Genomic DNA, 24,636 nt, shown 5'->3' on the forward strand with positions numbered 1-24,636 from the left:
TGGAATGCCATTGTTCAGCAGTTATTCGTACTTTTTCTTCAAAGTTAAAAGTACGAATTAATTCCGATCTTCCACAATCTCGAAAATTATGTTTTAATACTCCAGTACCACCAGCACTGAATATATTTGAAAAATGTTTTTCACGCGAGAGAGTCTCTTGCACATTCACAATGAAAAATATCCCATAAGTAGAAACTAAAAATTAGATTGCGGAATTTTTATGTGAACTAATGTTTTTACGGCTAAAGAAAGAATTTAAATATAGATTTCTCTCATCTATTCAAAACTACAACGAATAATCTACTTTGGACATTTCATATCTTTCTGTATATCATACGCATTCTGTGCATTTTTGTATTCTTAAATTTCCCATAAACGCATGAAGATCCACAGTCTACTAATAATATTTGGATCCATGTTTAGCAATGTTTTTTCCTTGGTTTTGGTGCCAAAAAACACCTACCCTCTGAAACACTCTACGTGCTGACAAAAGTCCATATATTTGATCGTTCTGATATATTCCTATAACAGGCAATAAAAAGTTGCTTGTTGTTGCTTCGGTAAGACTATAGCCTAACGTCTAGAGAGGACACGCGTGCTTCGAAACTGTAAACAGCGAATGGCAGCGGTGGTTTCCTTCGATACGTGGCCGAGGTCCGAAGGTGACAAGGCACTCTGTCCCAGAGGCTGCATTATTGCTGGCCGTGTGCTGAATCCGAAGGGAGTGCTTCGAGGGGAATGGTGTTGCCGTGGTGCAAGAGAAACGGGAACGACGTGGCGTTAGGTGTTGCACGGTTACAAGGGAATGAGCGTGCATTGCAATTTTCTGGGAGAAACGTTTGCCACGGAAACGTATTTGCGCCCCCTGTTTGGGAAATGTCTACTTTAAATTTTGAATAAGTCGATGATTACGTGTTGCATAGGAATTTCCAGGATCGTATGCAGGGAATATGTAAATCGTATGTAAACTGTACGAGTCGAGTAACGTTGAAATTTCCAGACGTGGCTTATTTTTAACAGCATTTCCATATGGAAGCGTTGTTCCTTCGTGGCTTTCAGAATAAGGAATTAATTGATAATTATGATTATCGCTAGAGCGTGAGAACATTTGCTTCGTCGCAGACATTGACATAATTGTGATATGAATAATAGGGAAATAATGGTGGCATGTGACAAACATCTTTCCACAGCTATTTTCTCTTGGATGAAATTAACGCTCTTATAATATGTGCATTCTAAACACGTATATCAAAAGCGTACATATATTAATTTTCAAAAAACCATACTATAAGAATTATTAAAAAAAAAAAAAGAAAAGAAAAACATTTATATTTCAAAGAATTTATGTTCCTGCCAAATGAACGATTTAAAACGGATTGACCTAGTACTAAAAAGAAACGAAACAGCGATCTTCAAAGAGCGCGCCTCAAGCTTCTTTAATGAAAACATATAAAAGTCTGCAGGCGGGAGGGGTTCCATCTTTCAAATTCGCGTCCATTTTCATCCGGTCTGATTAAGAGTTCACGATGCAACACGTTCTAGCAAATATATAAAAACGTAATAAAACGTGCACGAGGTTCCATAAAATTATTTCGCTGCCTCGTAAACAATGGAGGGCTGCGTCACTGGGCCATCAGCGCGTTTCACCCTCTGCATTTCGCGACGCTGCATAGCCCGTGAAAACGTGGAAGGGTAGAATGGGCAATAAGGGCAAAAGGTAGGGTGGCATGGTGGGCGAAAAACTGGCGCGAGAGAGAATATACGAGGGTATGGGACGAGAAGAAGCGGAGGAACGGATGGCTGAGCGACAGATTTAAGAATAATCTGGCCGGAATGACGCGGAATCGCTCGTCGACGAGGAAAGAATAAACCGTGAATGTTCTCGCGAGGGAATGCCTCCGAGGGTGAAGTTCGTCGAGCTCACGCCGTGAGACGAGATAGACGTTCGATTCGTGAAGACGACAGTCGACGAGAGATATTGGATCGACGTGAATTGAGAGAGAATCGAACGACGTTTTTGGAATTTGTAATTAGTGGATCTTGAATATTTCCATGAGGAAGATACGCAACTGCGAGGAAAAAGTTGCCATATTTTAATAGCAGCGAATGTGTTAAAGAACGCTGCAATTATGGAACAATTTATTCAGCGATTTTGGTCATCAACAACTTTTTGTCGAATTATCTGTGCATCGTGTATGTAGGTTTTGCGGTAATAATCAGAGCGAGAATAATTAATTTCATGTTAATGAGAGAGCATTTGATAAAAACGTAAATATGCTTAATGTGAGACCAACAGATGCGTTCAAAACGAATCAGTGTCATATAAAAGCATGAAATAATTACGACAAAAATTTTGTACTTTAATTGGATAAAAAGAGGAAATTTCATTATGAGCGTTATATCAAACATTTTTTTAAGCAAACTTCTCTTAGTCATTAGCGAGATGGTTATTCGTACTAATTTTTAATTAAATATACGTTTGCAGTAAATGTCTTGTAACTTCTACATACATCTTCAAGTTGGTTTAAAAAATCAATATAATCGCGGCAATCGTGTCTTATTATGGTATTTCAAAATACAACATACATGGTGCACACATAAAAGTATTCCATGTAAACGTTCAAACATTTTCACGGACCATTGTATAAGGAACATATCTCATCGTCGTGATGCACGTCCTCTTTATCGCGAAGTGTCAGCGCTGTCATCGGTAACAAGGGGTTGATTTGAATATAAAAGACCGCAGAAGTGCGATTAAGCCGGGTAAAACAATGGTCGAAGTCATTTACCCTCGCCTTTTGCCCGCTCGGAGCAAAGATCCCGACGTTTAATCCGCCATTGAACGCGCGTGTACGATGCCAACTGGTGAAAATCTGTCCGCAAATAATCTGCTCGCGTATGAATACGGGCACGTGAAGATTTCGAGCCAGGTGGAAGGGATAAAGATGGAAACGGGGCGTAAAAAGGAAAAACAGGACGAGTGAAACGGGCAGAGAAAGTAATATAAATAAAAGGTTAGGCAAAGAGACGAGCGGGTGTAAAGAGAAGAGGTCGGACAAGTTGAAAAAAAGAGGAAAATAAAAAGAGAAAAGGGGGGTAAGAAGTGGAGAGAATTTCCTGCAGCGAATGAAGAAGTCTTGGGCCAGTGCATCGTCGGGGCTTTCAATGAGAAAAGCGGCCACAAAGATGGAGATAGATGCCGCATTGTAAAGAAGGAACCGAACCAGCTATAAGAAAATAAGCTCGCTGGAAAGAAAAATGAACAGGACAGGAAAAATCACGGGCTATGCTACGGCCGGAGATAATAACGATAAAGGAGAAAAATAGGCAGAAGCAAGAGACGCGAAAGGAAGCGAAGAGACAGATGAGAATTAGTGTGTCGCTGCACGTAGCCAGGATGGTTTTCCTTTTCCTCTTCTCCTTTCTGTTTTCTGTATTCTTCCCTGTTTCTACTTTTCCCTTTTTTCTTTTTTTTTCTTTGAACTCAGTGGGGTGTTTGTAGGTAGCGCGAAATGGAGAGGATTGCAAAGAAGACGGGTGGGAATAAGTAAGAAACCGCGGAGATAAGAAGCGCGAACAGGGGTAGGAGGATTAGAATAAGTAGCAGGGAATATGGGCGAAGTATGTACAGGCCGCTTCGCTAACTCTGTTCCGACGGCCTGTGTAGAATGTGAAATATGATGTAGATTCTTTGCTTTAAATATCGTTGAGTTATCGATTTTCGATTTACCCTTCGAATCTTGCTACTTTGTATTATCGTGAGTATGACCTGCAAATCTTAAGTTATTGGTATACTTATCTACCATTTTCTGGATCGATATTAATATTTATGTACTTACGTTACTTTAAAAATAACACTCTAATGTACTGCCAAAATATCTACTAAAATATAGTCGAAGATTAAAATACGAAAAAGAATATAGGTATATAGGAATATACGAAAAGGATATAGCTACCAAGTGAAAACGGACAGTGTGTAGTTAGACACGTTCTTCACCCAACACGTCCAATATTATCTATCTATCTCTGCTACAAAATTATATTAACATTTTTAATGAATTCGTTAGAGGTCTTCTACGTAATACGTTTCGCATACTAATTTATGACTTTTGTCATTAATATTGTTTGAAAAGAAATTAAAGCAAATATCGAGTAATAAATGAAAAGGAAAACAAGAACAAAGAGTTCGTATAATTTATGGGAGCTTGAGGCATTGTTTCTCCCGACTGAATTTACCTTAAGACTAATAAATTGCATTATTGGAAATCCGGAATATAAATAAGGTTACGCTATTACGTCGTTCGATAGGTAATTGCCGACTTCATGCGCGCCACCCGTGAACAGCAATACATTACATGGCGATATTACACCGGAAATACGAGGCTGAGCGATTTGCCTTCCCTTTCGGAGTTCGTTAACTCGGCGATCCTCTTGCTACTTCACGGTATCTCGTGCTTCACTTCGTCAGAGGAAAATTTACTACAACGTGAAACGTTTTTACAAAATCACTTCCTCACGATAGAAACGTTTTATGCTGTTAGTCGTTTAACGTAGTAATTATTCTTACAATTTTCCATCGCTTAAAACGCGCTTTTATTATATTTATCGCAATCAGTGGACGTTTTAAAAAGCAATTTCTTTCATTGTGTTTTTAAAATTTATATTTTTGTGAACAATGTTGTACAATTAAAGAAATGGAAGTAGAGATTTATTTCACATATTAAATGTTACAATGTGTAGCATATTTTGAATATGTTTGAATACTATATGTATTCTGAGCATTGTTGTAACCCTAAATTTCTTATAAACGCGTAGAAATCCACAGTCTAGTAATGAAAATAAAGTTCAAAGTCGAATTGTATAAAAAAAATGAAGAACCATGTTCGCAAGCAAGAAAGAATACGGGAACGATGCAAAGTTTTAACAAAGTAAATAAAAAATATAACAAATTCTAATAAAAAATGAATGATAAATTTTCAGCATAATTCGAAACAACTGGGAAATATGGCGCTCTGGATGAAAACATTATCGAAATGGGTGTACTCGTTGGAGACAACCGAACACGACTGAAAAACGGGAAAACTCGACGAGAAAGTCGTTAACGAACCCCTCGACGAAACATTATTGCGCCAGAATAACTGCGAACTTTCCTCCGGCCCGTGTTTATTATAAACGTCGAGTTAGCTCGTTGCGCGTTGCAAGTGTTCAAGGAAAATCGTTATCTTCCAAAAGTTTCTATCGAATTCGCGATTCATCCGCAGTCTGTCGGTAACGTATTTGTGATACCTTTATTCGGAGCAATTGTAAGATCGTTAGAGACGAAGAAAATCGAAGAAAGCACAGGGAAGCCCCGTGAGAAGGCACGATTTTATGGGAAAAATCCGATTAACCCTCTGCCTTTCGAGTTCGTTCCACCGTTTGATCCCTTTCCTTATGATTCCACGGATCCTAGAGTTCTCCTCGAACGAATTAATTCGCGTAGAAAAATGATTCGTCGTATTAACCCCTCGTCTGGCAAATTTTCCCAGTAGTTTTGATTCATCTTTCTATCATCGCGCACAGAAACTCGCGTTCATATATATGTGCTTTCGTATTTGCTGGAGATCAATATGGCTTGGAAAAATGAATTTTGTAAATAATATTATATTTGAAGCGACGATAGAAATAGTTTCAGTAAATTATTTAGCGGAAAACTATACAGAATTTCAAAGTATTTTATAGTTTTATATTCGCGAAATAATTTGCTAAATATTTATATCCCGTTCTCTTCGCTTTTTCACGTTTGCATCTCTTCGGATATGTATCCTTTCTGAAAATTCTTTATTCATAAAATGTATGGAATACACAAAACCTAGTAAAATTGTATTGGATACTAATATCAAATACTTAAAAACTATCTGTATAGTAATAGTATAGTATATAGTACATATAGTATGTAGTAGTATATAGTATAGTGTATAGTAACAGTAGTATAGTATAGGCCGGAGAAAAACAAACAGTGTTAAAATATCGACAATAAGTACTTTAAATTCAATTTAAAGAAAAAAGTAGAACAACAGCACACATTTGTACACGTTCTAGCGAAACTCGAGCAATCTACCAATGCGACAAATTCGCAATATAAACGTAGCACAACCCAGATGGCGCCGACTTTCCTGGCGTATATTTGATATCTATATCAAACAATACTTGGTGCAAAATCAATATCTAACACTTGGAACAATTTTCATGTTTCACCACTACCGTCAGAAGATCTATCTCTGTAGAAGATTACTACATTTATCATGATTTATTGTATTTCTAACTTGGGATTCCACACAAGTCTGCAGAAATATCTATAAAGGAAACATTTTATATTTCAATTTAATTTAAAATTCGATGCTCCTTCTTTACTTTCACCACGCAATCATGCAATATGCATAATTGTAAAAAGGGGTAGGGGAAAAAAGTGAATTTAACCGGAAAGAGAAATCTAACGTCGAACGATCTTACAAATCATTACATCTCGGATGCAATGTTTAATTAGTTTTCACGGAAGGGAGAAAGGCTGTTCCGCGAGTTTCCCCATCTTCCCGCGTTCTTTCACGATTTTCTTCAATGGCGATTCCATTCGACGGCAATTAATCTCGATTGGACGGCTAGGCTGCGATAAAGGGGAAGCGAGAACTTTTATTCGAGGAAGACCCAGTTGCGAATTCGCGGGGCTGTTATCACGCCGGTGGCAAAGCTTTCGCGAAACTGCGCAAGAAAAGCAAGAGAGTATTATCGCGGCATCCTTCCTCCACCGATAATGCCGTTGGAGTTCGATTTTTGAGAAGTTCCTTAAGCCGGCGAAAGAGCGAACCGTCGCTTGGATAGCTTGCTTTTTTCTCTCTTTCTCTCTCTTCCTCACCCTTCGCAGAAGGGAAAGATGAAAGATTCGTCGAGAAAGAGGATGTGAAACTTTCCAAGTTTACTCTCGTGGCAATTTTTTACCATTCCTCTTTTCGCGATAGCCGGGTAATTTTTATTGTTGCGCTGTATGAAGTTTCAGGAGAAGTAAGAAGAAAATAATAATTTTTCTTTAAGATAAGATGCGTACAGATTTTTGTAGTTTAACATTGAGGAAGGAGAGTTTTGTTATATCAAACATAAACTTTGAATATTTGATCCCTTGATGCTGGTCAGTGTAAGATAGAAAATTTATATAGACAATCAAACATCGAAGTAGATATTTTCTCATAACAAACTTCTTTTCTGTTAAAGTAAAGAAAATAATAATGTTAAAAAAAAAGATGTATAGTAAAGTTTCAATTACTCCTGAACATAGAATTTATAATCGCAAAACCAAAAATTGTGATATATCCTTATACTTTTCCTTAAAAGACCGTAATCTATGCAGCTAATTGTGTAATTATAGTGCATAACAAAATGTTTACGTATGTGAAAGTTATCAAATTATTATATATATATTGGTATATACATATGGATGTATGCTCTGACATAGAATTGAGATAAACCACCACTTAGATTTCAGTCATTTAGAAAAGAATAAAAAATATAGAATATAAGATAAGGTAAAACGAGAAATCGAATACATCAATCACATTATGAACAATGAGATATCATTAGTAATCCAAACTTCCTTTCAGTTTTAGATCTTCCACAACCCCTTTCGAGTTTCTCCTCGTAACAATTATCACGTCTATTTATTTCCATTATACAGGCCCATTTTTCAAAGGTGAAACCAAGCAATGAATCAACGAAGAAACTTCCAACCTCATCAAGAAACTCCAACTCCTTTCGCAAGAGTTTCCTCGATTCGACCGAGATTAAGCCTTCCTCCGCTCGTTCCGAGGGGTTGTTCGCGTTATTTATGCTCGCGGGCTCGCGAATTACTCGCGCGTGGTACGCGCGAAACGCGCATCGAATTGGAGATAAAATTCTTCGAGGATTTCTAGAGACATATTAATACCGCGAGCTGTTGGCCTGCAATAGGGAGCGAGTTTTTCGGTTTTCTCCGGGCGCATTCGAGCAGAAAAATCACGATGAACGAGAATTCCATGGTGACCGTGTCCGAGAATGCGTTTGAAAATTCCACGGGAATACCAACCGCTCGTTCCACTCTCGCGTTACACTGCGTACACTAACGCGCAAAAGTATTCAAACACTTGCTTATCTTTGACAGAAGATGTGTTTTAACTACGAAATTATGAATAAATCAAATTATAACAATTTTATTCTTTGCAGAGATTCTATACAGTAGGATATTCTGACGCAATTAAATTGATTTTTCCAAGCCAAAGTGTAATAATAAGACTGGTATTTATAATTATCAAACTTGCAGGACTATTTTGTTATTTGATAAATTCTTTATACATATATAGATTATCTAATTTCTGAGTTACTAGATTGTATGACACGCAAGCTCTTTTGATGGTTGCATCTTATAGAATATTACAGGAAAGTTACATATAGTTGCAGTAGACATAATAGAAATTGTTACAATTTTGTTCAGATTTAGGATATTTTATATGAAGTGAGGCTATAGGGCGAGAAAACGGACAAAGAAGCAGTTGTCATGTTTTTCTCATGTAATTCTTTAAATAGCACGATATAGTAAATTATAATATATATGATAAGTAGTAAAATATTCTACATAAGATATAAATAATATAAATTAGATTTATAGAGCAGTGACAGCATAGGATATATATTAAGTACCGCTTATTTATTAATTAGCAATTAATTTGTACATTTTGATAAAATTCACATATACTGTTACCTACAATAAATCAAGCAAAATGTCTGGATACTTATGAATGATAGTGTACGTTTGCGAGAATCGTTTGTATGCATGTGAGTATCGTGTTTAGATGAAAAGGAGAAAGGAAAAACGATTAATCTTTCATCGTTACGGCATTTGCGCGTGTATCTTCTGGTTTAATATCGCTTCTTAACTATTGAAATCGTAAAGCGGCGGGTTCGTTCTCAACGATAAATGAAAATGTCCGTCAAGAAAGTTATTGTGGTTTCGTAAACCACAGAATAGGTGAATTCTCGATTTTACGATTACCCACGGTATATGATGAACTGTTACGGCTTGAATATTGAAAATGTTTCGTTCAATTTCGCATGGAACTGCGAGTGCAAGGATTCTAATATGTTACAATCAACTGTTCATAAACGAAGTTGTTATTTTATGAGCTAATATCGATCGATCAATGTCGAAACTGAACGCAGGCTAATTGAAACGTGTCAATTTTGATACGATACGCGCGAGACACGAGATATTACGTTACTATTTTTGTCAATAATAATCTTTATTGACATATTAATCTCTATTGACTCGTAAGGGTAAATTTGTTAGTCTGGTCTTGCGTAAGAAAGCTTGATGAATTATTCCTTGTCGATTCCCATAACTTGCTTGAAAAATATCATATTGGCTCGTTGAGTTCAATCAATTCTACCAAATTTCGTAACATAGTTTCTGTAAAAAAATTCTTCGAATATGGTACGTGGTTCAATTGTTGTAAAGCCCTAACAAATACAATTTGTTATATATGTTTGATATTTGGGACTCGAACAATTTTCATTCACGACATCAATTACATAATCGAAGAGCAGAAGGCTACAAGTCAAATACTACGACTTCCTGACCTAACGCAAGGAACTGTGTAGAGAACTACGTGTTCTTTTCATGCGAGTCGATTTGTTTCCAATCGAAAAAAGATTACCGCCATGAAATTTCTCAATTTCTCGTGATAAATTTCTTGAGAGTTTTGGAAATTATCGACGCTATAAACGAACTTTCACCTAACGAACCGAGTATGGGTAAGGCAGAGAAACTTCGTTTTCGGTATTGTTCCTCGGTGGGTGATTTAAATTTATGGTCGAAGTGTGAGAAAGTTCTTTACGTTAGGATATTCTAAAGAGTATTGGGTTGCAACATGTATTTTGAACCGTGCTGTTAATTAAACTAATAGTACCTTAAATAACAGGATCGTTAATCGTAAGATCCTATAAATAATAGAAAGTTGGAAAGTAATATAATTTAAAAAATGGATATTGGAAAGTATGAAACATCGGACTAATAAATTTGGATATTTTTCTATGGAATTACGTTGTCATATAATGCTGAAATCGTGATTAAAATATCGTTCGATGTTACACGGAACATCGTAAATTCGAGATGTGACGGTTTAAATTTCTGATTCATAGAATGAAGCATTAAATTTTGAAACGGGTCGATAACTCGAATATTCTACGTCTGTCCATTATACATATATATCACAAATATACCAACGTTCGCATTTAGGATATACGCTTTAATCACACTTCTCGAATTAAGCAAACCCCTTCGAAATTCACTGCAGCTGCCCCCATTTTATTCAAATATACGCAGCACGAGCTTCATTTCGTCGTAATTCTGTCCGGTGGCGTGAATCGAGTACCGGTCAGTTTCTATAAATTTTTCACGAAAACGTCGTATTTCGTCGCACGCTCCCGGCAGAATGTAATTTTTGCATAAAATTGACGCGGAGCCCCGAGCGAAGATTGAAGAGCGGCGGCCGTTAATATTCCATGGAAAATACGGGCTTAAAAATGTATACAGCCGTGGTTGAAACGTTGCATTATATTCGAAATTGACCAGTTTCCTTCAGTTCCTCTGCTAGCCGCGATTGTCTCCGTTTCACGCTTGAAAATTAGTCTGTGCTTGGATTGTAACATGTAAATCAAATTGGCCAAATCTAATTTCTATTCACTTGCGTGAGGTTTCTGTTCCAATAACTGAATTGAGTAGCTAATTGAAATATATTGTACTGCAATCTATAATTGCATCGCGTATTTTTCAGTTAAGGAAAGTTCCAATAATTATCAACGAAGATTTGTGAGCCTTTTTAATTATGAATTTTCATTATGAAAAGAAATTCATAATTAAAAATGTTCATTTCCATTGTTAATCTCATATTCACTTTTGAAATCGATTTTCTAAGAACAATAAAAAAATATTGATTTTTAGAGAATTTTTCTTTTCGTAATAGCAAAATTCGCAAAAAACTATTTTGAATTGTTCATTGCCTTTTGTACTTTCGCTTCTCTAAAAAAGAATCGTTAGGGTGGAAAGAAACAATGAACTTAAGACGTTTCGAAAAGAAGTTGCTGGATCGTGGAAGTTTCTAACAAGTTGGTACTTCGATCCTTCTTGCCGCGAAGCAAGGGTGAACTAATTGCCGGAACATCGAGCGTACAACGCGCTTAAGCCGGATTTCGAACGGCCATTAATGCGCCTGATCGTGCGAGTAAGTTAAGGTGTGTTTCTACTGTAACCACGTTTTATGATAAAATATATATTTATGAATATAAATGAGAAATGAAATTTTGATATAGTAATTAAATCCGGAATAATTTAAGTAGATATTACACAAAATCATTATTATAATAAATTTCTGCTGCAAACTTAATATTACGTAATTATTTTACAAATCTAGCATGATCCTGCTTCATTTAACATTCATTCAGGGTATGTTTAATATTCATTTAGAAGATAAATATTCTTACGCGATTATCGATGTATAATGTTCATTAAAATATTCAACAGTTTTAATAACATTTTCATGAACTCTGAATAAAATTTCCTGGGGTAATTATTTTTTGACAGAGTCAAGTTTATAACAGAGGAATATAAATTTGGATCATGTAAGTATCTAATACAGGATTGACAACTATATAACACTCAACAATTTTTAATCTTAATGAAGTAGCCTCCAATGATTTACGAATTCAGTTCAAATACATCGGAAATCTATCCAATTCCAACTGAAATATTCGAACCTCGAATATATCCACGAAATTTACCTACAAAATTTACCTAGCAGAAATACCAATGAAAATGCAGCCTTATATAGGACGCAGGAACACGATCGGGCTCGAAATCGATTCAGGAATGCCGAGGCTCGATTCGTTTTTTCGTCCGTGTTGAACACCGATATTGTCGTGGCGCTCACGCTTTCAGGGTACAGGGTAGAAAATACTTGCGAACAAAGAGACAAGAACCCGGGAAGAGAAAGACAGAGAGAGAGAGAGAGAGAGAGGAAGGTGAAGGAAAACGAAAAAAGGAGAGAGAAACGACGGAGCCGAGTAATTAAGACGTCCACCGAGTTCTTGGTAGCTTTGTATCGAACACGTTATTAGTTTCTTTGTGTCTGGTGATCGGAAGGATCTCGTGAGAATAAAAAGGCGGATGGTGTTCCTTTATTTCTTTCCTTGATCCTTCATTTTTCTTCTCTTTTTTTTTCAATTTCTTTTTGTTTTCTTCAACCCGGTTCCTTTTATTGATTCCTCCGGTTTGTTCTTTGTAGTCGCGTGATTATTAAGTTGAGCTGCGTTCCACGGTTTCGCACGCTCGATAGGAGATTGAACGCTATTTAATCGCGATGTCGAAGGTTACGAAAAAAAGGGGACAGAGAAGTAATGGTCGCCTTAAATAGAAAGAAAGGCCTGATACAATCTATTGGACAGATTGATAAATTTGCAATAACCTTTAACCTAACCTGGTTCTTTGTTCTTTTCACCTTTCGTTCTCTTGTTTATTTTGTCTGCAACTGATGGCAATTGTTCCTTTGTAATCGACTGGTCTCGTCAGTTTCATTCTGATATCTGTATTCTGTCGATAGCTACGATCACGCGATTCTTTTTATCATGAGCGTTTAGCGGTGTATTTTAAAGGCGTTATTATACTTTGTAAATAACTGTCATAACCACGCAAACTATAATATAGGTGTTGTTCTTTAAGAGAACGCGCATGGGGATAAAGAATAATAATTATATTTAAGCAAATTGCGTATAAGAAACTAATTTAGTCTTAATCAATGTTTGGAAACTCTGTTCATATACGATACCCAAAAAGTACTTAGATCCATTGCCTTCTATACCGTTTTATCGGACCATCTACCATGAACAAGTTTGCGTTAAACTAGGTAGAAAAACGTGTTTTCGTGTTTTAAAAGAAAAAGACGAGCTCGTTAATTGACCAGCAAAGAAGAAGCGAGAGCGGCGTGTAGTCGTTGTTCGGTGTAATCGCGTTGGCAAATCGCCGTAGAAAACTCACGAGGTTTCTTATTTCATTACCATTCGCGAGAGATGGAAGATACGCGGGTAATTGAGGGCTGCCGATCCGACAGATTCCGCGGACTTCGTGCGCAGTGATAATTATATTTATTATATTTAACAAGCCGCGGAGATTAATCTTTTATTCTCCGCGCGATGGAGTAATCATGGGAAAGTGGGATAACCCGGATAACCGAAGCTTTTCCAACGCTCCACTTGCCTCTTTGTCGGCGGTTCTCAGATCGTTCTCGACGAAAGGATGAAAGGGAAAGAGGAGCTTAGCGGGTTCACGGGGGCAACGAACAACGGCAATTAAAATGTCCGGCTGTTTTCACGGTAGTCTGATAATTGGAACGATTTTTATGCGAACAAAAGAGACGCTCGAACAGCCGCGAACATCGAAAACGCCTCCGCGTTGATTATATTCTTACGCCTTCTTCGAGCGTCCGCCTCCCGTTTCGACGTGACTTGATCCTGTTGGCTTTTGGTGACCCGTGAACTTCAGAAGTTGCTGCCCGCCTCCATGAAGTCGAAGTCTACATCTTACCTTCAAGGTAGAGACTTCAAGAGGTATGGCTTGATGAGCAATATTCGCAAACAATAAGACGGAGAAATGGATGGAACAAAGGTAACTGCAAAGAATGTGCATTCGAAGTTTGGAAGGACTCGTGATGAAGTAATCCTTACGGTGAATTATCTATTAGTTTGTTATATGGCAGTTGCCAAAGAAGAATTTTCTCAACAAAGGAATAATAGATTGAAATAACAAAAATGAGTAATAAGAAGTAGCGAAAAACCTAAGGAAGCTTTACAAGAGCACCTATATTCAAATTTATTACGAATCTTTGAAAGAAGGGATTCGTCGTCTATTCTTTTCTTCGCTAACTTTCTCATACTTTCATCTAAAATATCTTCATTGTGAAAGTGCAGCTTGCACTTCCTATCAGAAAGCCTTTCATCAATCCTTATTCCCACGGGTTCTTGTCCAAGTATCGATTTCTTTTCACGGCTGAACAGATTTCACGCAAATTTCAAAGTCAACCAATTTTCCTCGTAATAATCGCGCTAGATACACACACCTTGGCGATGTTACATACTGAGTTATTACGTGAGACGTGATTTATCTTGTGGGGATGACTGTGTGTAGACAAAGCTGATGCAAATCCTTGGTGCTGATGCCTGACACCCTTATGACACACTTGATAGACGTAACATCACCGTCAAAGTTGGGATATGTGTAATTCCATAGCTTTAGTCCTTCTAATATATCTCATGCATTCTATTAAACGCTAGGGCGACAAGAATTTACATTTACAAGCTTTAAGCTAGATTCCAAATGAACCACACTGCAAGAACGTAAGTGAAATTCTTGCTGAATTGTTGCTCTTTATGACGTTTGATAATTAGAATGGAATATTTTAATATAATATAGTTGAAGATCGTTAGATTTAGAGATAAAAGTCTTTTCAAAGTAGATCTCCTCGATGATTATGACAGACGATATTTTTGAAGAAGTGCACATGTCGAATTTAGATATGAAATAAAAAGGGTATCTGATAATATACGACCAGTCGATAACGTATTAACGATAACTATCGATTAATCGACGATATGCTGTAATAAGCAGGTTTAACAGTGAAAAAAATTAATTTTAAGTATTCCTCCTCTATGTAAAACGAAGAATACAACTCATCATTTTCATTGGCCGTTATCTCCAAATATTTATACTAATTTTACAAGAAACCGAACAAGACCACTGAAACTCTACAAAACTGTAATACGCAAACTGTTCCACGAAATTCCATCAACCTCCATTTAATTCCTCCATTTAAAAACATCGCTATACACAAACATTTTAGAATAAAGAAGATTCTCAACAATAAAAGGGCGTACACACGCATCATCCAAGATTGGAATCGCCGCATCGCTGAGATGATTTCACTAGTGGAGAATAAAAATCACGTGGCCGGCGTTTTAGCTGGCGACCAGACATGCAATTAACATCATGGGGCTGTGCGGTAGCTCAATAATTATTGTTATTATTTCTGCACGCTTACAGCGGGCAGAGATTGCAACATAGTCGCGCAGAAACGGTTGTCCTGGCCGGGTCGATTCGTTTATTCGGGGCAGAGGTTACGTGCCGGCCGTTCCCCGAGGACGAGAACTTCCTTCTACGAACGTTCCCCTTTCCCTCTTTACCTTCTCTTTTACCTCCGCCTCTCTTTGCTTCTTCCTAGCTTGTGGCCGCGGTCTTGAACTTTGTCTCCTTTCTATCGTGCGGTTCATCGCGGCCGATGCATGTGAATCGTGCAATTAAACGGTTGGAAAATAAAGGGTTAAGGCTTGCCCGTTAGGCTTCCATGCTTGCGGCGATAACTAGGCGCGCCGTGGCCTATCGTGGGTGGGAAGAGACGTCGAGGACAGTGATTGAAGGATATGAAACGTATAATGCACTTGCCTGGTAGTCCTGACTGGCCATGGATCGAAGATCAAGCGAATCTTGTATCTTTTTTCGTTTTCTCCAGAGGTCGACGTTTTTACGCTGGTTTCCACGGTATTGCGACGTTCAACGGGTGGTCGACGTCGTTCGTTAACCTCTTAACATCCACGCTTCTTTTTCCTTCCTGCTTTCCTCGGTGATATCGATGATCGAGCGAGTTTTTTCATGCTTAGAATCTGGAAATCAAAGGTTTAAAGGCTTTAATGTATCAAGCATATTTGACTTTTAACATTAGATCTATAGTGGTTACAAGAATATTATATTTATTATAACATTTATGTATTCATTAATTAGCTCCTTATTTTATGCATTTTTATATTAGCATTTTGTGTACTTTTGCATCTTTTAGTTCTCCACAAATACTTAAACGTCCATACCCTAACGATTATAATTAGTATAGTATAATGAAAACTGATAGATTATATATATATAATCTTTTTATCACCACTAATTTTACGAAAAGCTTCTTCGTGGTTTTATTAAATTACTAAAGTAGACAAAATCTAAAATTTCCAAGTTAAATAATATCGTTAGTATAGGTTGTCAGATTGCTGTAATTAAATATTGCGATGTAATTAGATAGTTGCGAATCAAATTTCGGGAGATTAAAAAAGAGCGGAAATAAAGCCGAGTTAGTTGGAAAAACGTTGTTCCAAAGAGCCGCGCTTGACATGATACCCGTTAATTTCACCTTCCGGATTTGTCCTCCTTTTCAACGCTGACGGCAACGTGTCTCAGGATTGTATAACGCGATAAAAAGTGGTCGGCAAAAAGTCGTCTACACGGTATAATTAACAAGCAAAATATTTGTCTTAACGTGCTTACCTGGTATAATAAAGTTACCCCTGTTACTCAACTCTTTAGCATTTATATTAAAAGTATAATTTAAAATTTATATTAAAACATATAAAGATAAAAAGAACACAAGGGAACGAGAGAAATTTGTTCTTCAAAAATTACAGAAGGTTGCAGTACTCTTTTGCTATCTTGCTTAAAGACGAACGTACAGATAAGAGCCATTTCAATTCAGCTATATATTTAAAATTTTAAGCAACTATTCATACTATACATATACTAATCTTTTACCAAATAGATTTACAATAAACGTCTTGTAACTTTTATTATATTTCCTGATTCAAAGTCTACCGCGTATTCTCATTTTCTTCATTTGTATAATAAATATAAAAGCAAGGCGAATTTATATTACGAATATATTTATAAAAATTTTTACTACGACAATTGTTCGAATATTTTCATAAATCTCTGTATACTAATTAGTGAGCGAAAGTAATAAGCACAGTTCAAGTTTACCACGTTCAATGAAGCTGCTTGCAGTTCCGATTTTGTTGAACCGTCGCTTTGAAGCGATATTAGTCTAAGCGGTGTGTGTGTTTAAAATAGAATGAAGACACACCCGAGAAGAAAGAAGAAAACTCGTGCATAGAAAATCGAGTGAGTGAGCATACTTGAGGGAGAAAGCATTCAAAGCGTAAAGACGTAACTAGAAATAACATATTCCAAGCATCGCTGTAAAAGAGAAAGAGCCGTGGGACGGTTGCGAAAGATCGGCTATTTCCTATGCGTTAAAAAAGAACCGATCGTGAGAGAGTTCCCCTCTTTAATCGTTTCGATTATGTAATCGAATCTCCATGGAAGAGATTCGACGAACATGAAGGAATTTTTGATTTCTACCTGTCATCTAATAATTTCAAATAGAGTTCCGTTGGATACAGAAACCGTATAATTATAAACAAGCACGTATTAATCCGTCAATAATTAGAGGAAGAGAAAAACGCTTAAAGCGTTCCTTTATTTTTATAAAACATTGACACATTTTATGCAATTGGTGAAACGGGTGCGATGCAAGTCTTTTTATTAAAATTGATCCTATTAAATTATAAGTAAAGATTAGAAAGTGTGTATGATTGAAACATTTAGTGGATTAAATATATCTTACAAGAAAAAGTGGCTTTAATATGTTCGTTATTCCTGACGCGTATTATTGCATTGTCTCTTAATTATTATCTAAAACTTAAATGAGTTGGTCCCTGGTAATAATTATTGCTACAATGCCCTACATTTTGTTTTTATAGTTTTAATAAAAAGATTCAGAAGTAGGGAACAAAATAGGAAGCCATGAAATTAGAGAACGATAAAAGCTTATGGATTTTTAACAAAAATTAACTGTTAACGAAAGCAACAAATTCTAATAGTCAGTAATTTAATATACTCATATTCCTAAAACCATCCAAATACATATTACATGAAAAACATAATTTCTATTTTTCAAGATCTTCCTCCAGAAAAATTTGATTACGTAACAAATTATAATGTTTAACGACGATATCCGTAGAATCTCTTTAAAAACGGTACTCAGACCAGTTTATCATCATCAGACGATTACTGTTATTCATAGCTCGATCCCGGGACGGTCTTGCCTTTTTATTAGACAAGCGGGTGTAATTCTAGCAGGGAGACGTTCCGTCATCCTCGTGGTCGCCTCAACGACGAGCGAAATCTAGTCGTCCCCGAGATTTAATTTGCGACCTCCTAGCCGCGACTCTGAACGAGCCTCGCCTCTACAACCTGCACAGAGACGAAATTCACGAGAAAATTTCCCGACGAATGATAAAACGTAAATTTCACAAAGTAAAATTTTAACATCCTGGTGTTATACGTTTTCAAATTAATCGTTTGTTCCTGACGAAATAACGGATTGAAACGTTCAACTGCGGAATAAAGGTGGACTAAAAGAAGGGACTGGGAAAATGGAAACACGCATTTGGACGACACGCGTTGATAAGCGATTAATATTTAACAAAAATGGAAATGAGATGCGTTTATTTTCATGAAATTGTAAATGTGGAAGCGTAAATGTTTCATTAATCGCGTCGGGTGCATCAGGGTCAGTCTGTATCATCGTTTCGATGAATAAACCACATTAAATTAGTAGTCTGAAAGAAACGGTCGAAGAGAAGGGGTTGAATTAGCCAGCCACGATCCCTCTATCCTTCATTTAGTTTATCGAATTCCTTGCCCAGCAATTAAATCGCACAGGATCGATTTAACGTGTTACCCGCAGGCTGTAGTCCGAATTTATAGCTCGAAGATCCTCCCTTATCCACTTTTTTCCTGAACGTTAGCCTAAGGTTATACATGTAGCGAGATACAAATGATATATCATGGTGCTTGTCGATAAGTGAAAAGGAACAGGGATCCTTGAAGCAGTAATTGATTTTACATCGCGATTAAGAATTTTTCATTGAGTATCTGGAGCGAAATGCGACCTTTAGACTTTTACAATCACCGTTATCGATCAGTTCGATATTCCCTGGGAAGGGATAAAAAGCGCAAGGTTGGGGAGCTTGTTGAGTTTCGAGCATACTCGCTACGAGGTCGATCTCGAGCACAAGCGTTACGCAATCGAAAACATGGACTAATCGTGATATTACGTGTTTCTTGTTACAGGTAGTAGTGGAGAGCTCGACCCTGGCCCTGGAGTACGGCGACCTGGAGATCGATCCAGATTGCCCGGTGAACCCAGACTTGTTGTTCGACTCGCAGCTGATGCACCTGTACGTGATGACGAACAAAACGGTGTCCAAGGTCAAAGTGCAAGAATGCTCGGTATACAAGACCTGCTTGGACTGTCTCGGTGCCAAGGACCCGTACTGTGGCTGGTGCTCACTGGAGAACAAATGCAATCTGCGCAGCGACTGTCAGGATGCTGCCAAAGATCCGCTCTACTGGATCTCGTATAAAAGTGGCAGATGCACGACCATCACGACCGTCACGCCGGACCAATTGCAACGCACAACCGCTAGAACCCTGGAGTTGGTTATTGAAAATCTGCCAACCCTCTCTGGCCAATTCCTTTGCGCGTTCTCTACTTTGGACAAAACCCTGATCACGAATGCCTCGAGAAAGTCGTTTGGAGTGAACTGCACCACACCCAGGACCGATCTATTGCCATCTATTCCGCAAGGGCAACATCATTTCACGGCGAAGCTTTCAGTCAGGATGACGAATGGGCCTGACCTCGTGGATACCAATTTCACGTTCTTCGATTGCAACACGTACAGCTCGTGTACCAAATGCGTATCATCGAGCTTCCCCTGTGACTGGTGCGTCGACGGTCACAGGTGCACCCATGACACAGCTGAGAACTGTCGGAACGATATATTGGTCACCGGAGTTAGTGTAAGTGGAGATTCTGTCTAATCGTTGAATGATGGTTATGGGTCATCTGGGATCAAACGATTTAAACGAATAAATTCAGAAACTTGATAGAGTCTTTATAATAGAGTTCGCTTATATTCAAAGTATCAAGTTTTCTTCAAAATTGAATCACACAATTTTATTAATTCGTTTCATTAGATAATCGTTAAAATCAACGAATTCTATTTCCACAGAGAACGGGCCCCAGCTATAGAAGCGGTCCAGCGTTCTGTCCGACGTTGAACGCGACCGATTCCCAGGAGATCCTGGTGTCTTCCGGCGTGAAGAAGGTGATACGAGTAAAAGTGCACATCATCGGGGTAAGTAATGCCATGGTTCATCTTTCTCGAATGTAGAATCACGTCTAATGCTGTTACATTAATTCCCTGGTCGTTTTCACGTGTCGTTAGCGGACCTTTCATAACAGACAGAAAGAAAGAGGGAATCGCTCTGTGTCGGGACTGGTTCCCGTCTAGGATGATTGACGCGCTAACTTATGCGAAACATCTTTTCCAGCAATTCATCGTGCAGACTCGGTTCGTCTGTCAGTTCAACATAGAGGGCCGTGTGACGATCGTGAACGCTCGGCTGCTCGCGGACACGATTTATTGCGAGGAGACCGAGTTTTCGTACACATCTCGGGCGCCCAACATCACCGTGCCATTCGCGGTGATCTGGGGTGGCTCGAAACCTTTGGATAATCCACACAACATCCATCTGGTAATATACCGGTGTCGCGACATGGCCGACAACTGCGGAATGTGCCTGACCCTGGCGCCCAAGTACGACTGCGGATGGTGTCAGAGCACAGACAGATGCGAAGTGAAGGACAACTGCGAACGCAACACCGGCATGTGGCTGAACAGTAACCAAACCTGCCCGAATCCCGAAATACATTCGTTCGAGCCGGTTATGGGACCTTGGGAAGGTAATACGAACGTGACGATACGTGGCATCAACTTGGGCCAGACATTCATGGTAAGGGGCAATATCTTGATACATATAGGAGACTTCTGTATAATATCGTCATATATGACTTTTTCGAGAGTAAATAAGAACCAAATTTTTTATCTATAATAATTTCGTAATACTCAAAAAACACTGGATATAGCACATAGGATATAGTATGGAATATACAACCTTATTTAAAAGTCTTAATACTTATACATTAATATTATAAGAATACCAAGCGAACTAGAACGAAAAAGTCTTATTGATTTGATAGGTTCGATCAGTCTCGAATATAATTAAGGTATAAGGATCTGTTTTGCAATAAAAGTATCTTTTGCTTAATTTTAATATACAAAGTATGACAATCGATTTATTTCAGGACATCTACCGAGGCGTGATGGTTGGTGGATTACCATGCGAGCCATACAAGGAACTCTATATACGCACAAAGCAAATAGTCTGTCGAGTGGATGGCCCAGGTACAGAAGAAGGCAAACGTGGACCAGTAATCGTGAGGATCGAAGATTTCAGGGGCCAATCCGAATACAACTTCGAGTTCGTAGATCCTCAGATTCTCTCCATATCACCAAAATACGGACCTATGAGCGGTGGCACCACCGTAAGGATCACCGGGAAATATATGAACGCTGGCAGTACTATCAAAGCCTTTATCGATGAATTACCGTGCTCTATAATCAGTGCAGAGATGAATGAAGCGCTCTGCATGACTAGCGCTAGTGATCATAAGAGGAATGGAACGGTGAAGATGACATTCGATGGTGCATTTCGGATCTATAGCGGAACTTTCGAATATGCTGATGATCCAACGATCGAGAGTGTAGAGAGTGGCGTTGCTGGTCAGATGAAGATTCCGAAAGGTATTCCAGCAGGAGGAATAAAGATCTCGGTAACAGGCAAGAACCTAGGCTACATTCAGAGTCCGCAGATGTACGTGTACTACGACGAGAAGATGTTCGTATCGCAATGCGAAGTGCACAGTCAAGAAAGCATGATCTGTAAATCACCCACCATCGAAGTACCAGACAACGTTGTCCTAGACGCAGAAAAACCATTAATGTTGGAATACGGCTTTCGCATGGACAACGTGACAGGCGTGCAGAACTTGTCGCAACACGGATTCAACCATTTTCTCCTCTACCCGAATCCTATATACGAGGTGTTTGACGAGGAGATTAAGTATTACAAGAGCGACTATTTGACCATCAATGGCCAACATCTAGACCGCGCTTGCCAGGAATCGGACGTGACAGTACAAATAGGAAACGCGTTCTGTAACGTTACTTCGCTCTCTAGGCAACAGCTCACTTGCAGACCACCTCTGACACAACCACCAGCCATCGATTCCGATGGTTTTCCAAATAAGCAAGAACTGCCTGAGGTGATTGTGATCGTAGGTGGCACACTCCGTTACAATATAGGAAAACTGAGCTACGCACTGCCAGCTGGTCTTAATGGACCACTATCGAAACCAGCTCTGATCGGAGTGATCGCCGCCATTGTGATCTTAGTATTCGTGTTTATCGCCTTCCTTATTGCATATCGACGCAAATCTACGGAGAGCAATCGGGTACTGAAAAATATGCAAGAACAAATGGATATTCTAGAACTTCGTGTCGCAGCTGAATGCAAAGAAGCTTTCGCTGAGTTGCAAACAGAGATGACAGATCTTACAGGCGATTTGACCAGTGGAGGTATACCTTTCCTAGATTATAGAACATACGCTATGATGATACTATTCCCAAGCGACGACAATAGCCCGGTGCTGCAATGGGATCGACCGGAATTGGCACGCAAAGAGAAAGGACTGCGCCTATTTGGACAATTGATAATGAATAAAACGTTCTTGCTCCTCTTCGTAAGGACTCTTGAGAGCAATCGATACTTCTCGATGAGGGACAGAGTGAACGTGGCTAGTCTTATTATGGTTACGCTTCAGAGTAAGATGGAGTATTGTACAGATATTCTGAAGACCCTCCTAGCGGAACTAATTGAAAAGTGTACGGAAGGAAAGAGTCATCCGAAACTGTTCCTTAGACGGTAAGTTTAGTATCCTCTTGGAAAAATATTTTGATACTTTATCATTGTTTAATATTTATCACGATTGTAGAATAATTGTAGAGTGATAATGCTACTTCGTTTATGTTTCAGAACGGAAAGCGTCGCTGAAAAGATGTTGTCAGCTTGGTTCACTTTCCTCCTGTACAAGTTTATGCGAGAATGTGCTGGAGAACCATTGTATGTACTATTTCGTGCAGTAAAACAACAAGTCGATAAGGGCCCCGTCGATGCGATTACATCTGAAGCACGATATTCGTTATCGGAAGAGAAGTTGATCAGACAGTCCATTGACTTCAAACCAATGGTAAAATTGTTGATTTCAATAAATCTTCATAATTTCTTTTTCGTATTACGACGTTCTCTTTAATATAATTTTTAAATTGATTTTTTAGACGGTCTACGTGTCTATATCTCAACAAACGGTCTTCGTCGGCGGTATGGATCCAAACACAGAAAATGTTCCAGTCAAAGTTCTCGATTGTGATACGATATCTCAAGTGAAGGAGAAGGCGTTGGATACAATTTACAGAGCCACGCCTTACAGCCAAAGACCAAGGAAGGATGATCTTGATCTTGGTAAGATTCGAAACTTTTAAACTTAACATTATGTACATTGTCATAAGTATTATGACGCTAACGTAACTAAAGTTAAAATTTTCGAATAAATATAACCAGTAGGTGACCTAACACTTACTAACAGACAATGTAAGTAATATATATCCAATGTAATACATAATTTTTGCAACAGAATGGCGAACTGGAGCATCCGGTAGATTGATCCTCTATGATGAAGATTCTACGACAAAAACGGAAGGCGAGTGGAAGAAACGAAATACGCTGAATCATTACAGGGTACCAGACGGAGCATCGCTCAACTTAGTCTCCAAACAATCGTCAATATATAATCTATCGATCCTCTCCGAGAAGACGGACAAATCGCACAAATACGAAACCCTGAATCTTAGTAAATTCAGTTCAGCCAGTCCACCGCTCTCCCGTGCCACATCGCCGTTAAATCAGAATCACGACGGTGGTTTGAAATGTTGGCATCTTGTCAAGCACCATGACTCCGATGCACGAAAGGAGGGAGACCGTGGAAACAAAATGGTGTCAGAAATCTACCTAACGAGGCTATTAGCCACGAAGGGTACACTTCAAAAGTTCGTTGATGACCTGTTTGAAACAATCTTTAGCACTGCCCATCGAGGATCAGCTCTTCCCCTCGCGATCAAATACATGTTTGACTTTATGGACGACCAAGCACTGCAGCACGGCATATCCGATCCTGAAGTCGTTCACACATGGAAGAGCAATTCGCTCCCACTCAGGTTTTGGGTGAATCTGATTAAGAATCCGAACTTCATCTTCGATATACATAAATCGAACATCGTGGATTCGTGTCTGTCCGTCGTCGCGCAAACGTTCATGGACAGCTGTTCCACTTCAGATCATAGATTAGGTATGTAATACCTGTTTGACAGTTTAACTTCTATGGATCTTTTTTCTTGAATTTTGGACATGTTAATGTGATTATCTTCATTTTTTAATTTTATTTATAGGCAAGGACTCGCCGAGTTCTAAACTACTTTACGCAAAGGACATTCCAGTGTACAAAGAGTGGGTAGAACGTTATTATGCAGATATCAAAGTGATGCCAGCCATATCCGATCAAGACATGAACGCCATGCTTGCCGAAGAGTCTAGGGTATGTATTTTTTCTTTCTTTTTTTTTTTTGCGATTCTAATAGAATTATAGTTATTGCCAATTCTTATTTTCTCATTTTTTCATTTCCTTGTTA

At 38.4% G+C, this 24,636-nt stretch overlaps 2 protein-coding genes across 5 annotated transcripts in view; one reads left to right on the forward strand and one right to left on the reverse strand.

Annotated features, from left to right (window-relative positions):
- Positions 1-24,636, forward strand: part of LOC126869717 (plexin-A4) — a 426,446-nt gene that overhangs the window by 397,719 nt on the left and 4,091 nt on the right. For both annotated transcript variants that reach the window (XM_050626597.1, XM_050626596.1), the window contains exons 4-11: positions 19,058-19,789; positions 20,002-20,127; positions 20,324-20,785; positions 21,138-22,816; positions 22,928-23,141; positions 23,230-23,413; positions 23,586-24,296; positions 24,397-24,542. In XM_050626597.1, the coding sequence (XP_050482554.1) occupies positions 19,058-19,789; positions 20,002-20,127; positions 20,324-20,785; positions 21,138-22,816; positions 22,928-23,141; positions 23,230-23,413; positions 23,586-24,296; positions 24,397-24,542 (4,254 nt within the window). The remainder of the gene's footprint in view (positions 1-19,057; positions 19,790-20,001; positions 20,128-20,323; positions 20,786-21,137; positions 22,817-22,927; positions 23,142-23,229; positions 23,414-23,585; positions 24,297-24,396; positions 24,543-24,636) is intronic.
- LOC126869740 (PI-PLC X domain-containing protein 1-like) overlaps positions 1-24,636 on the reverse strand; it is a 276,559-nt gene that overhangs the window by 234,626 nt on the left and 17,297 nt on the right. The window lies entirely within an intron of this gene.

The sequence above is a fragment of the Bombus huntii genome, chromosome 9, assembly GCF_024542735.1.
Source record: "Bombus huntii isolate Logan2020A chromosome 9, iyBomHunt1.1, whole genome shotgun sequence".
NCBI classification, from domain to species: domain Eukaryota; kingdom Metazoa; phylum Arthropoda; class Insecta; order Hymenoptera; family Apidae; genus Bombus; species Bombus huntii.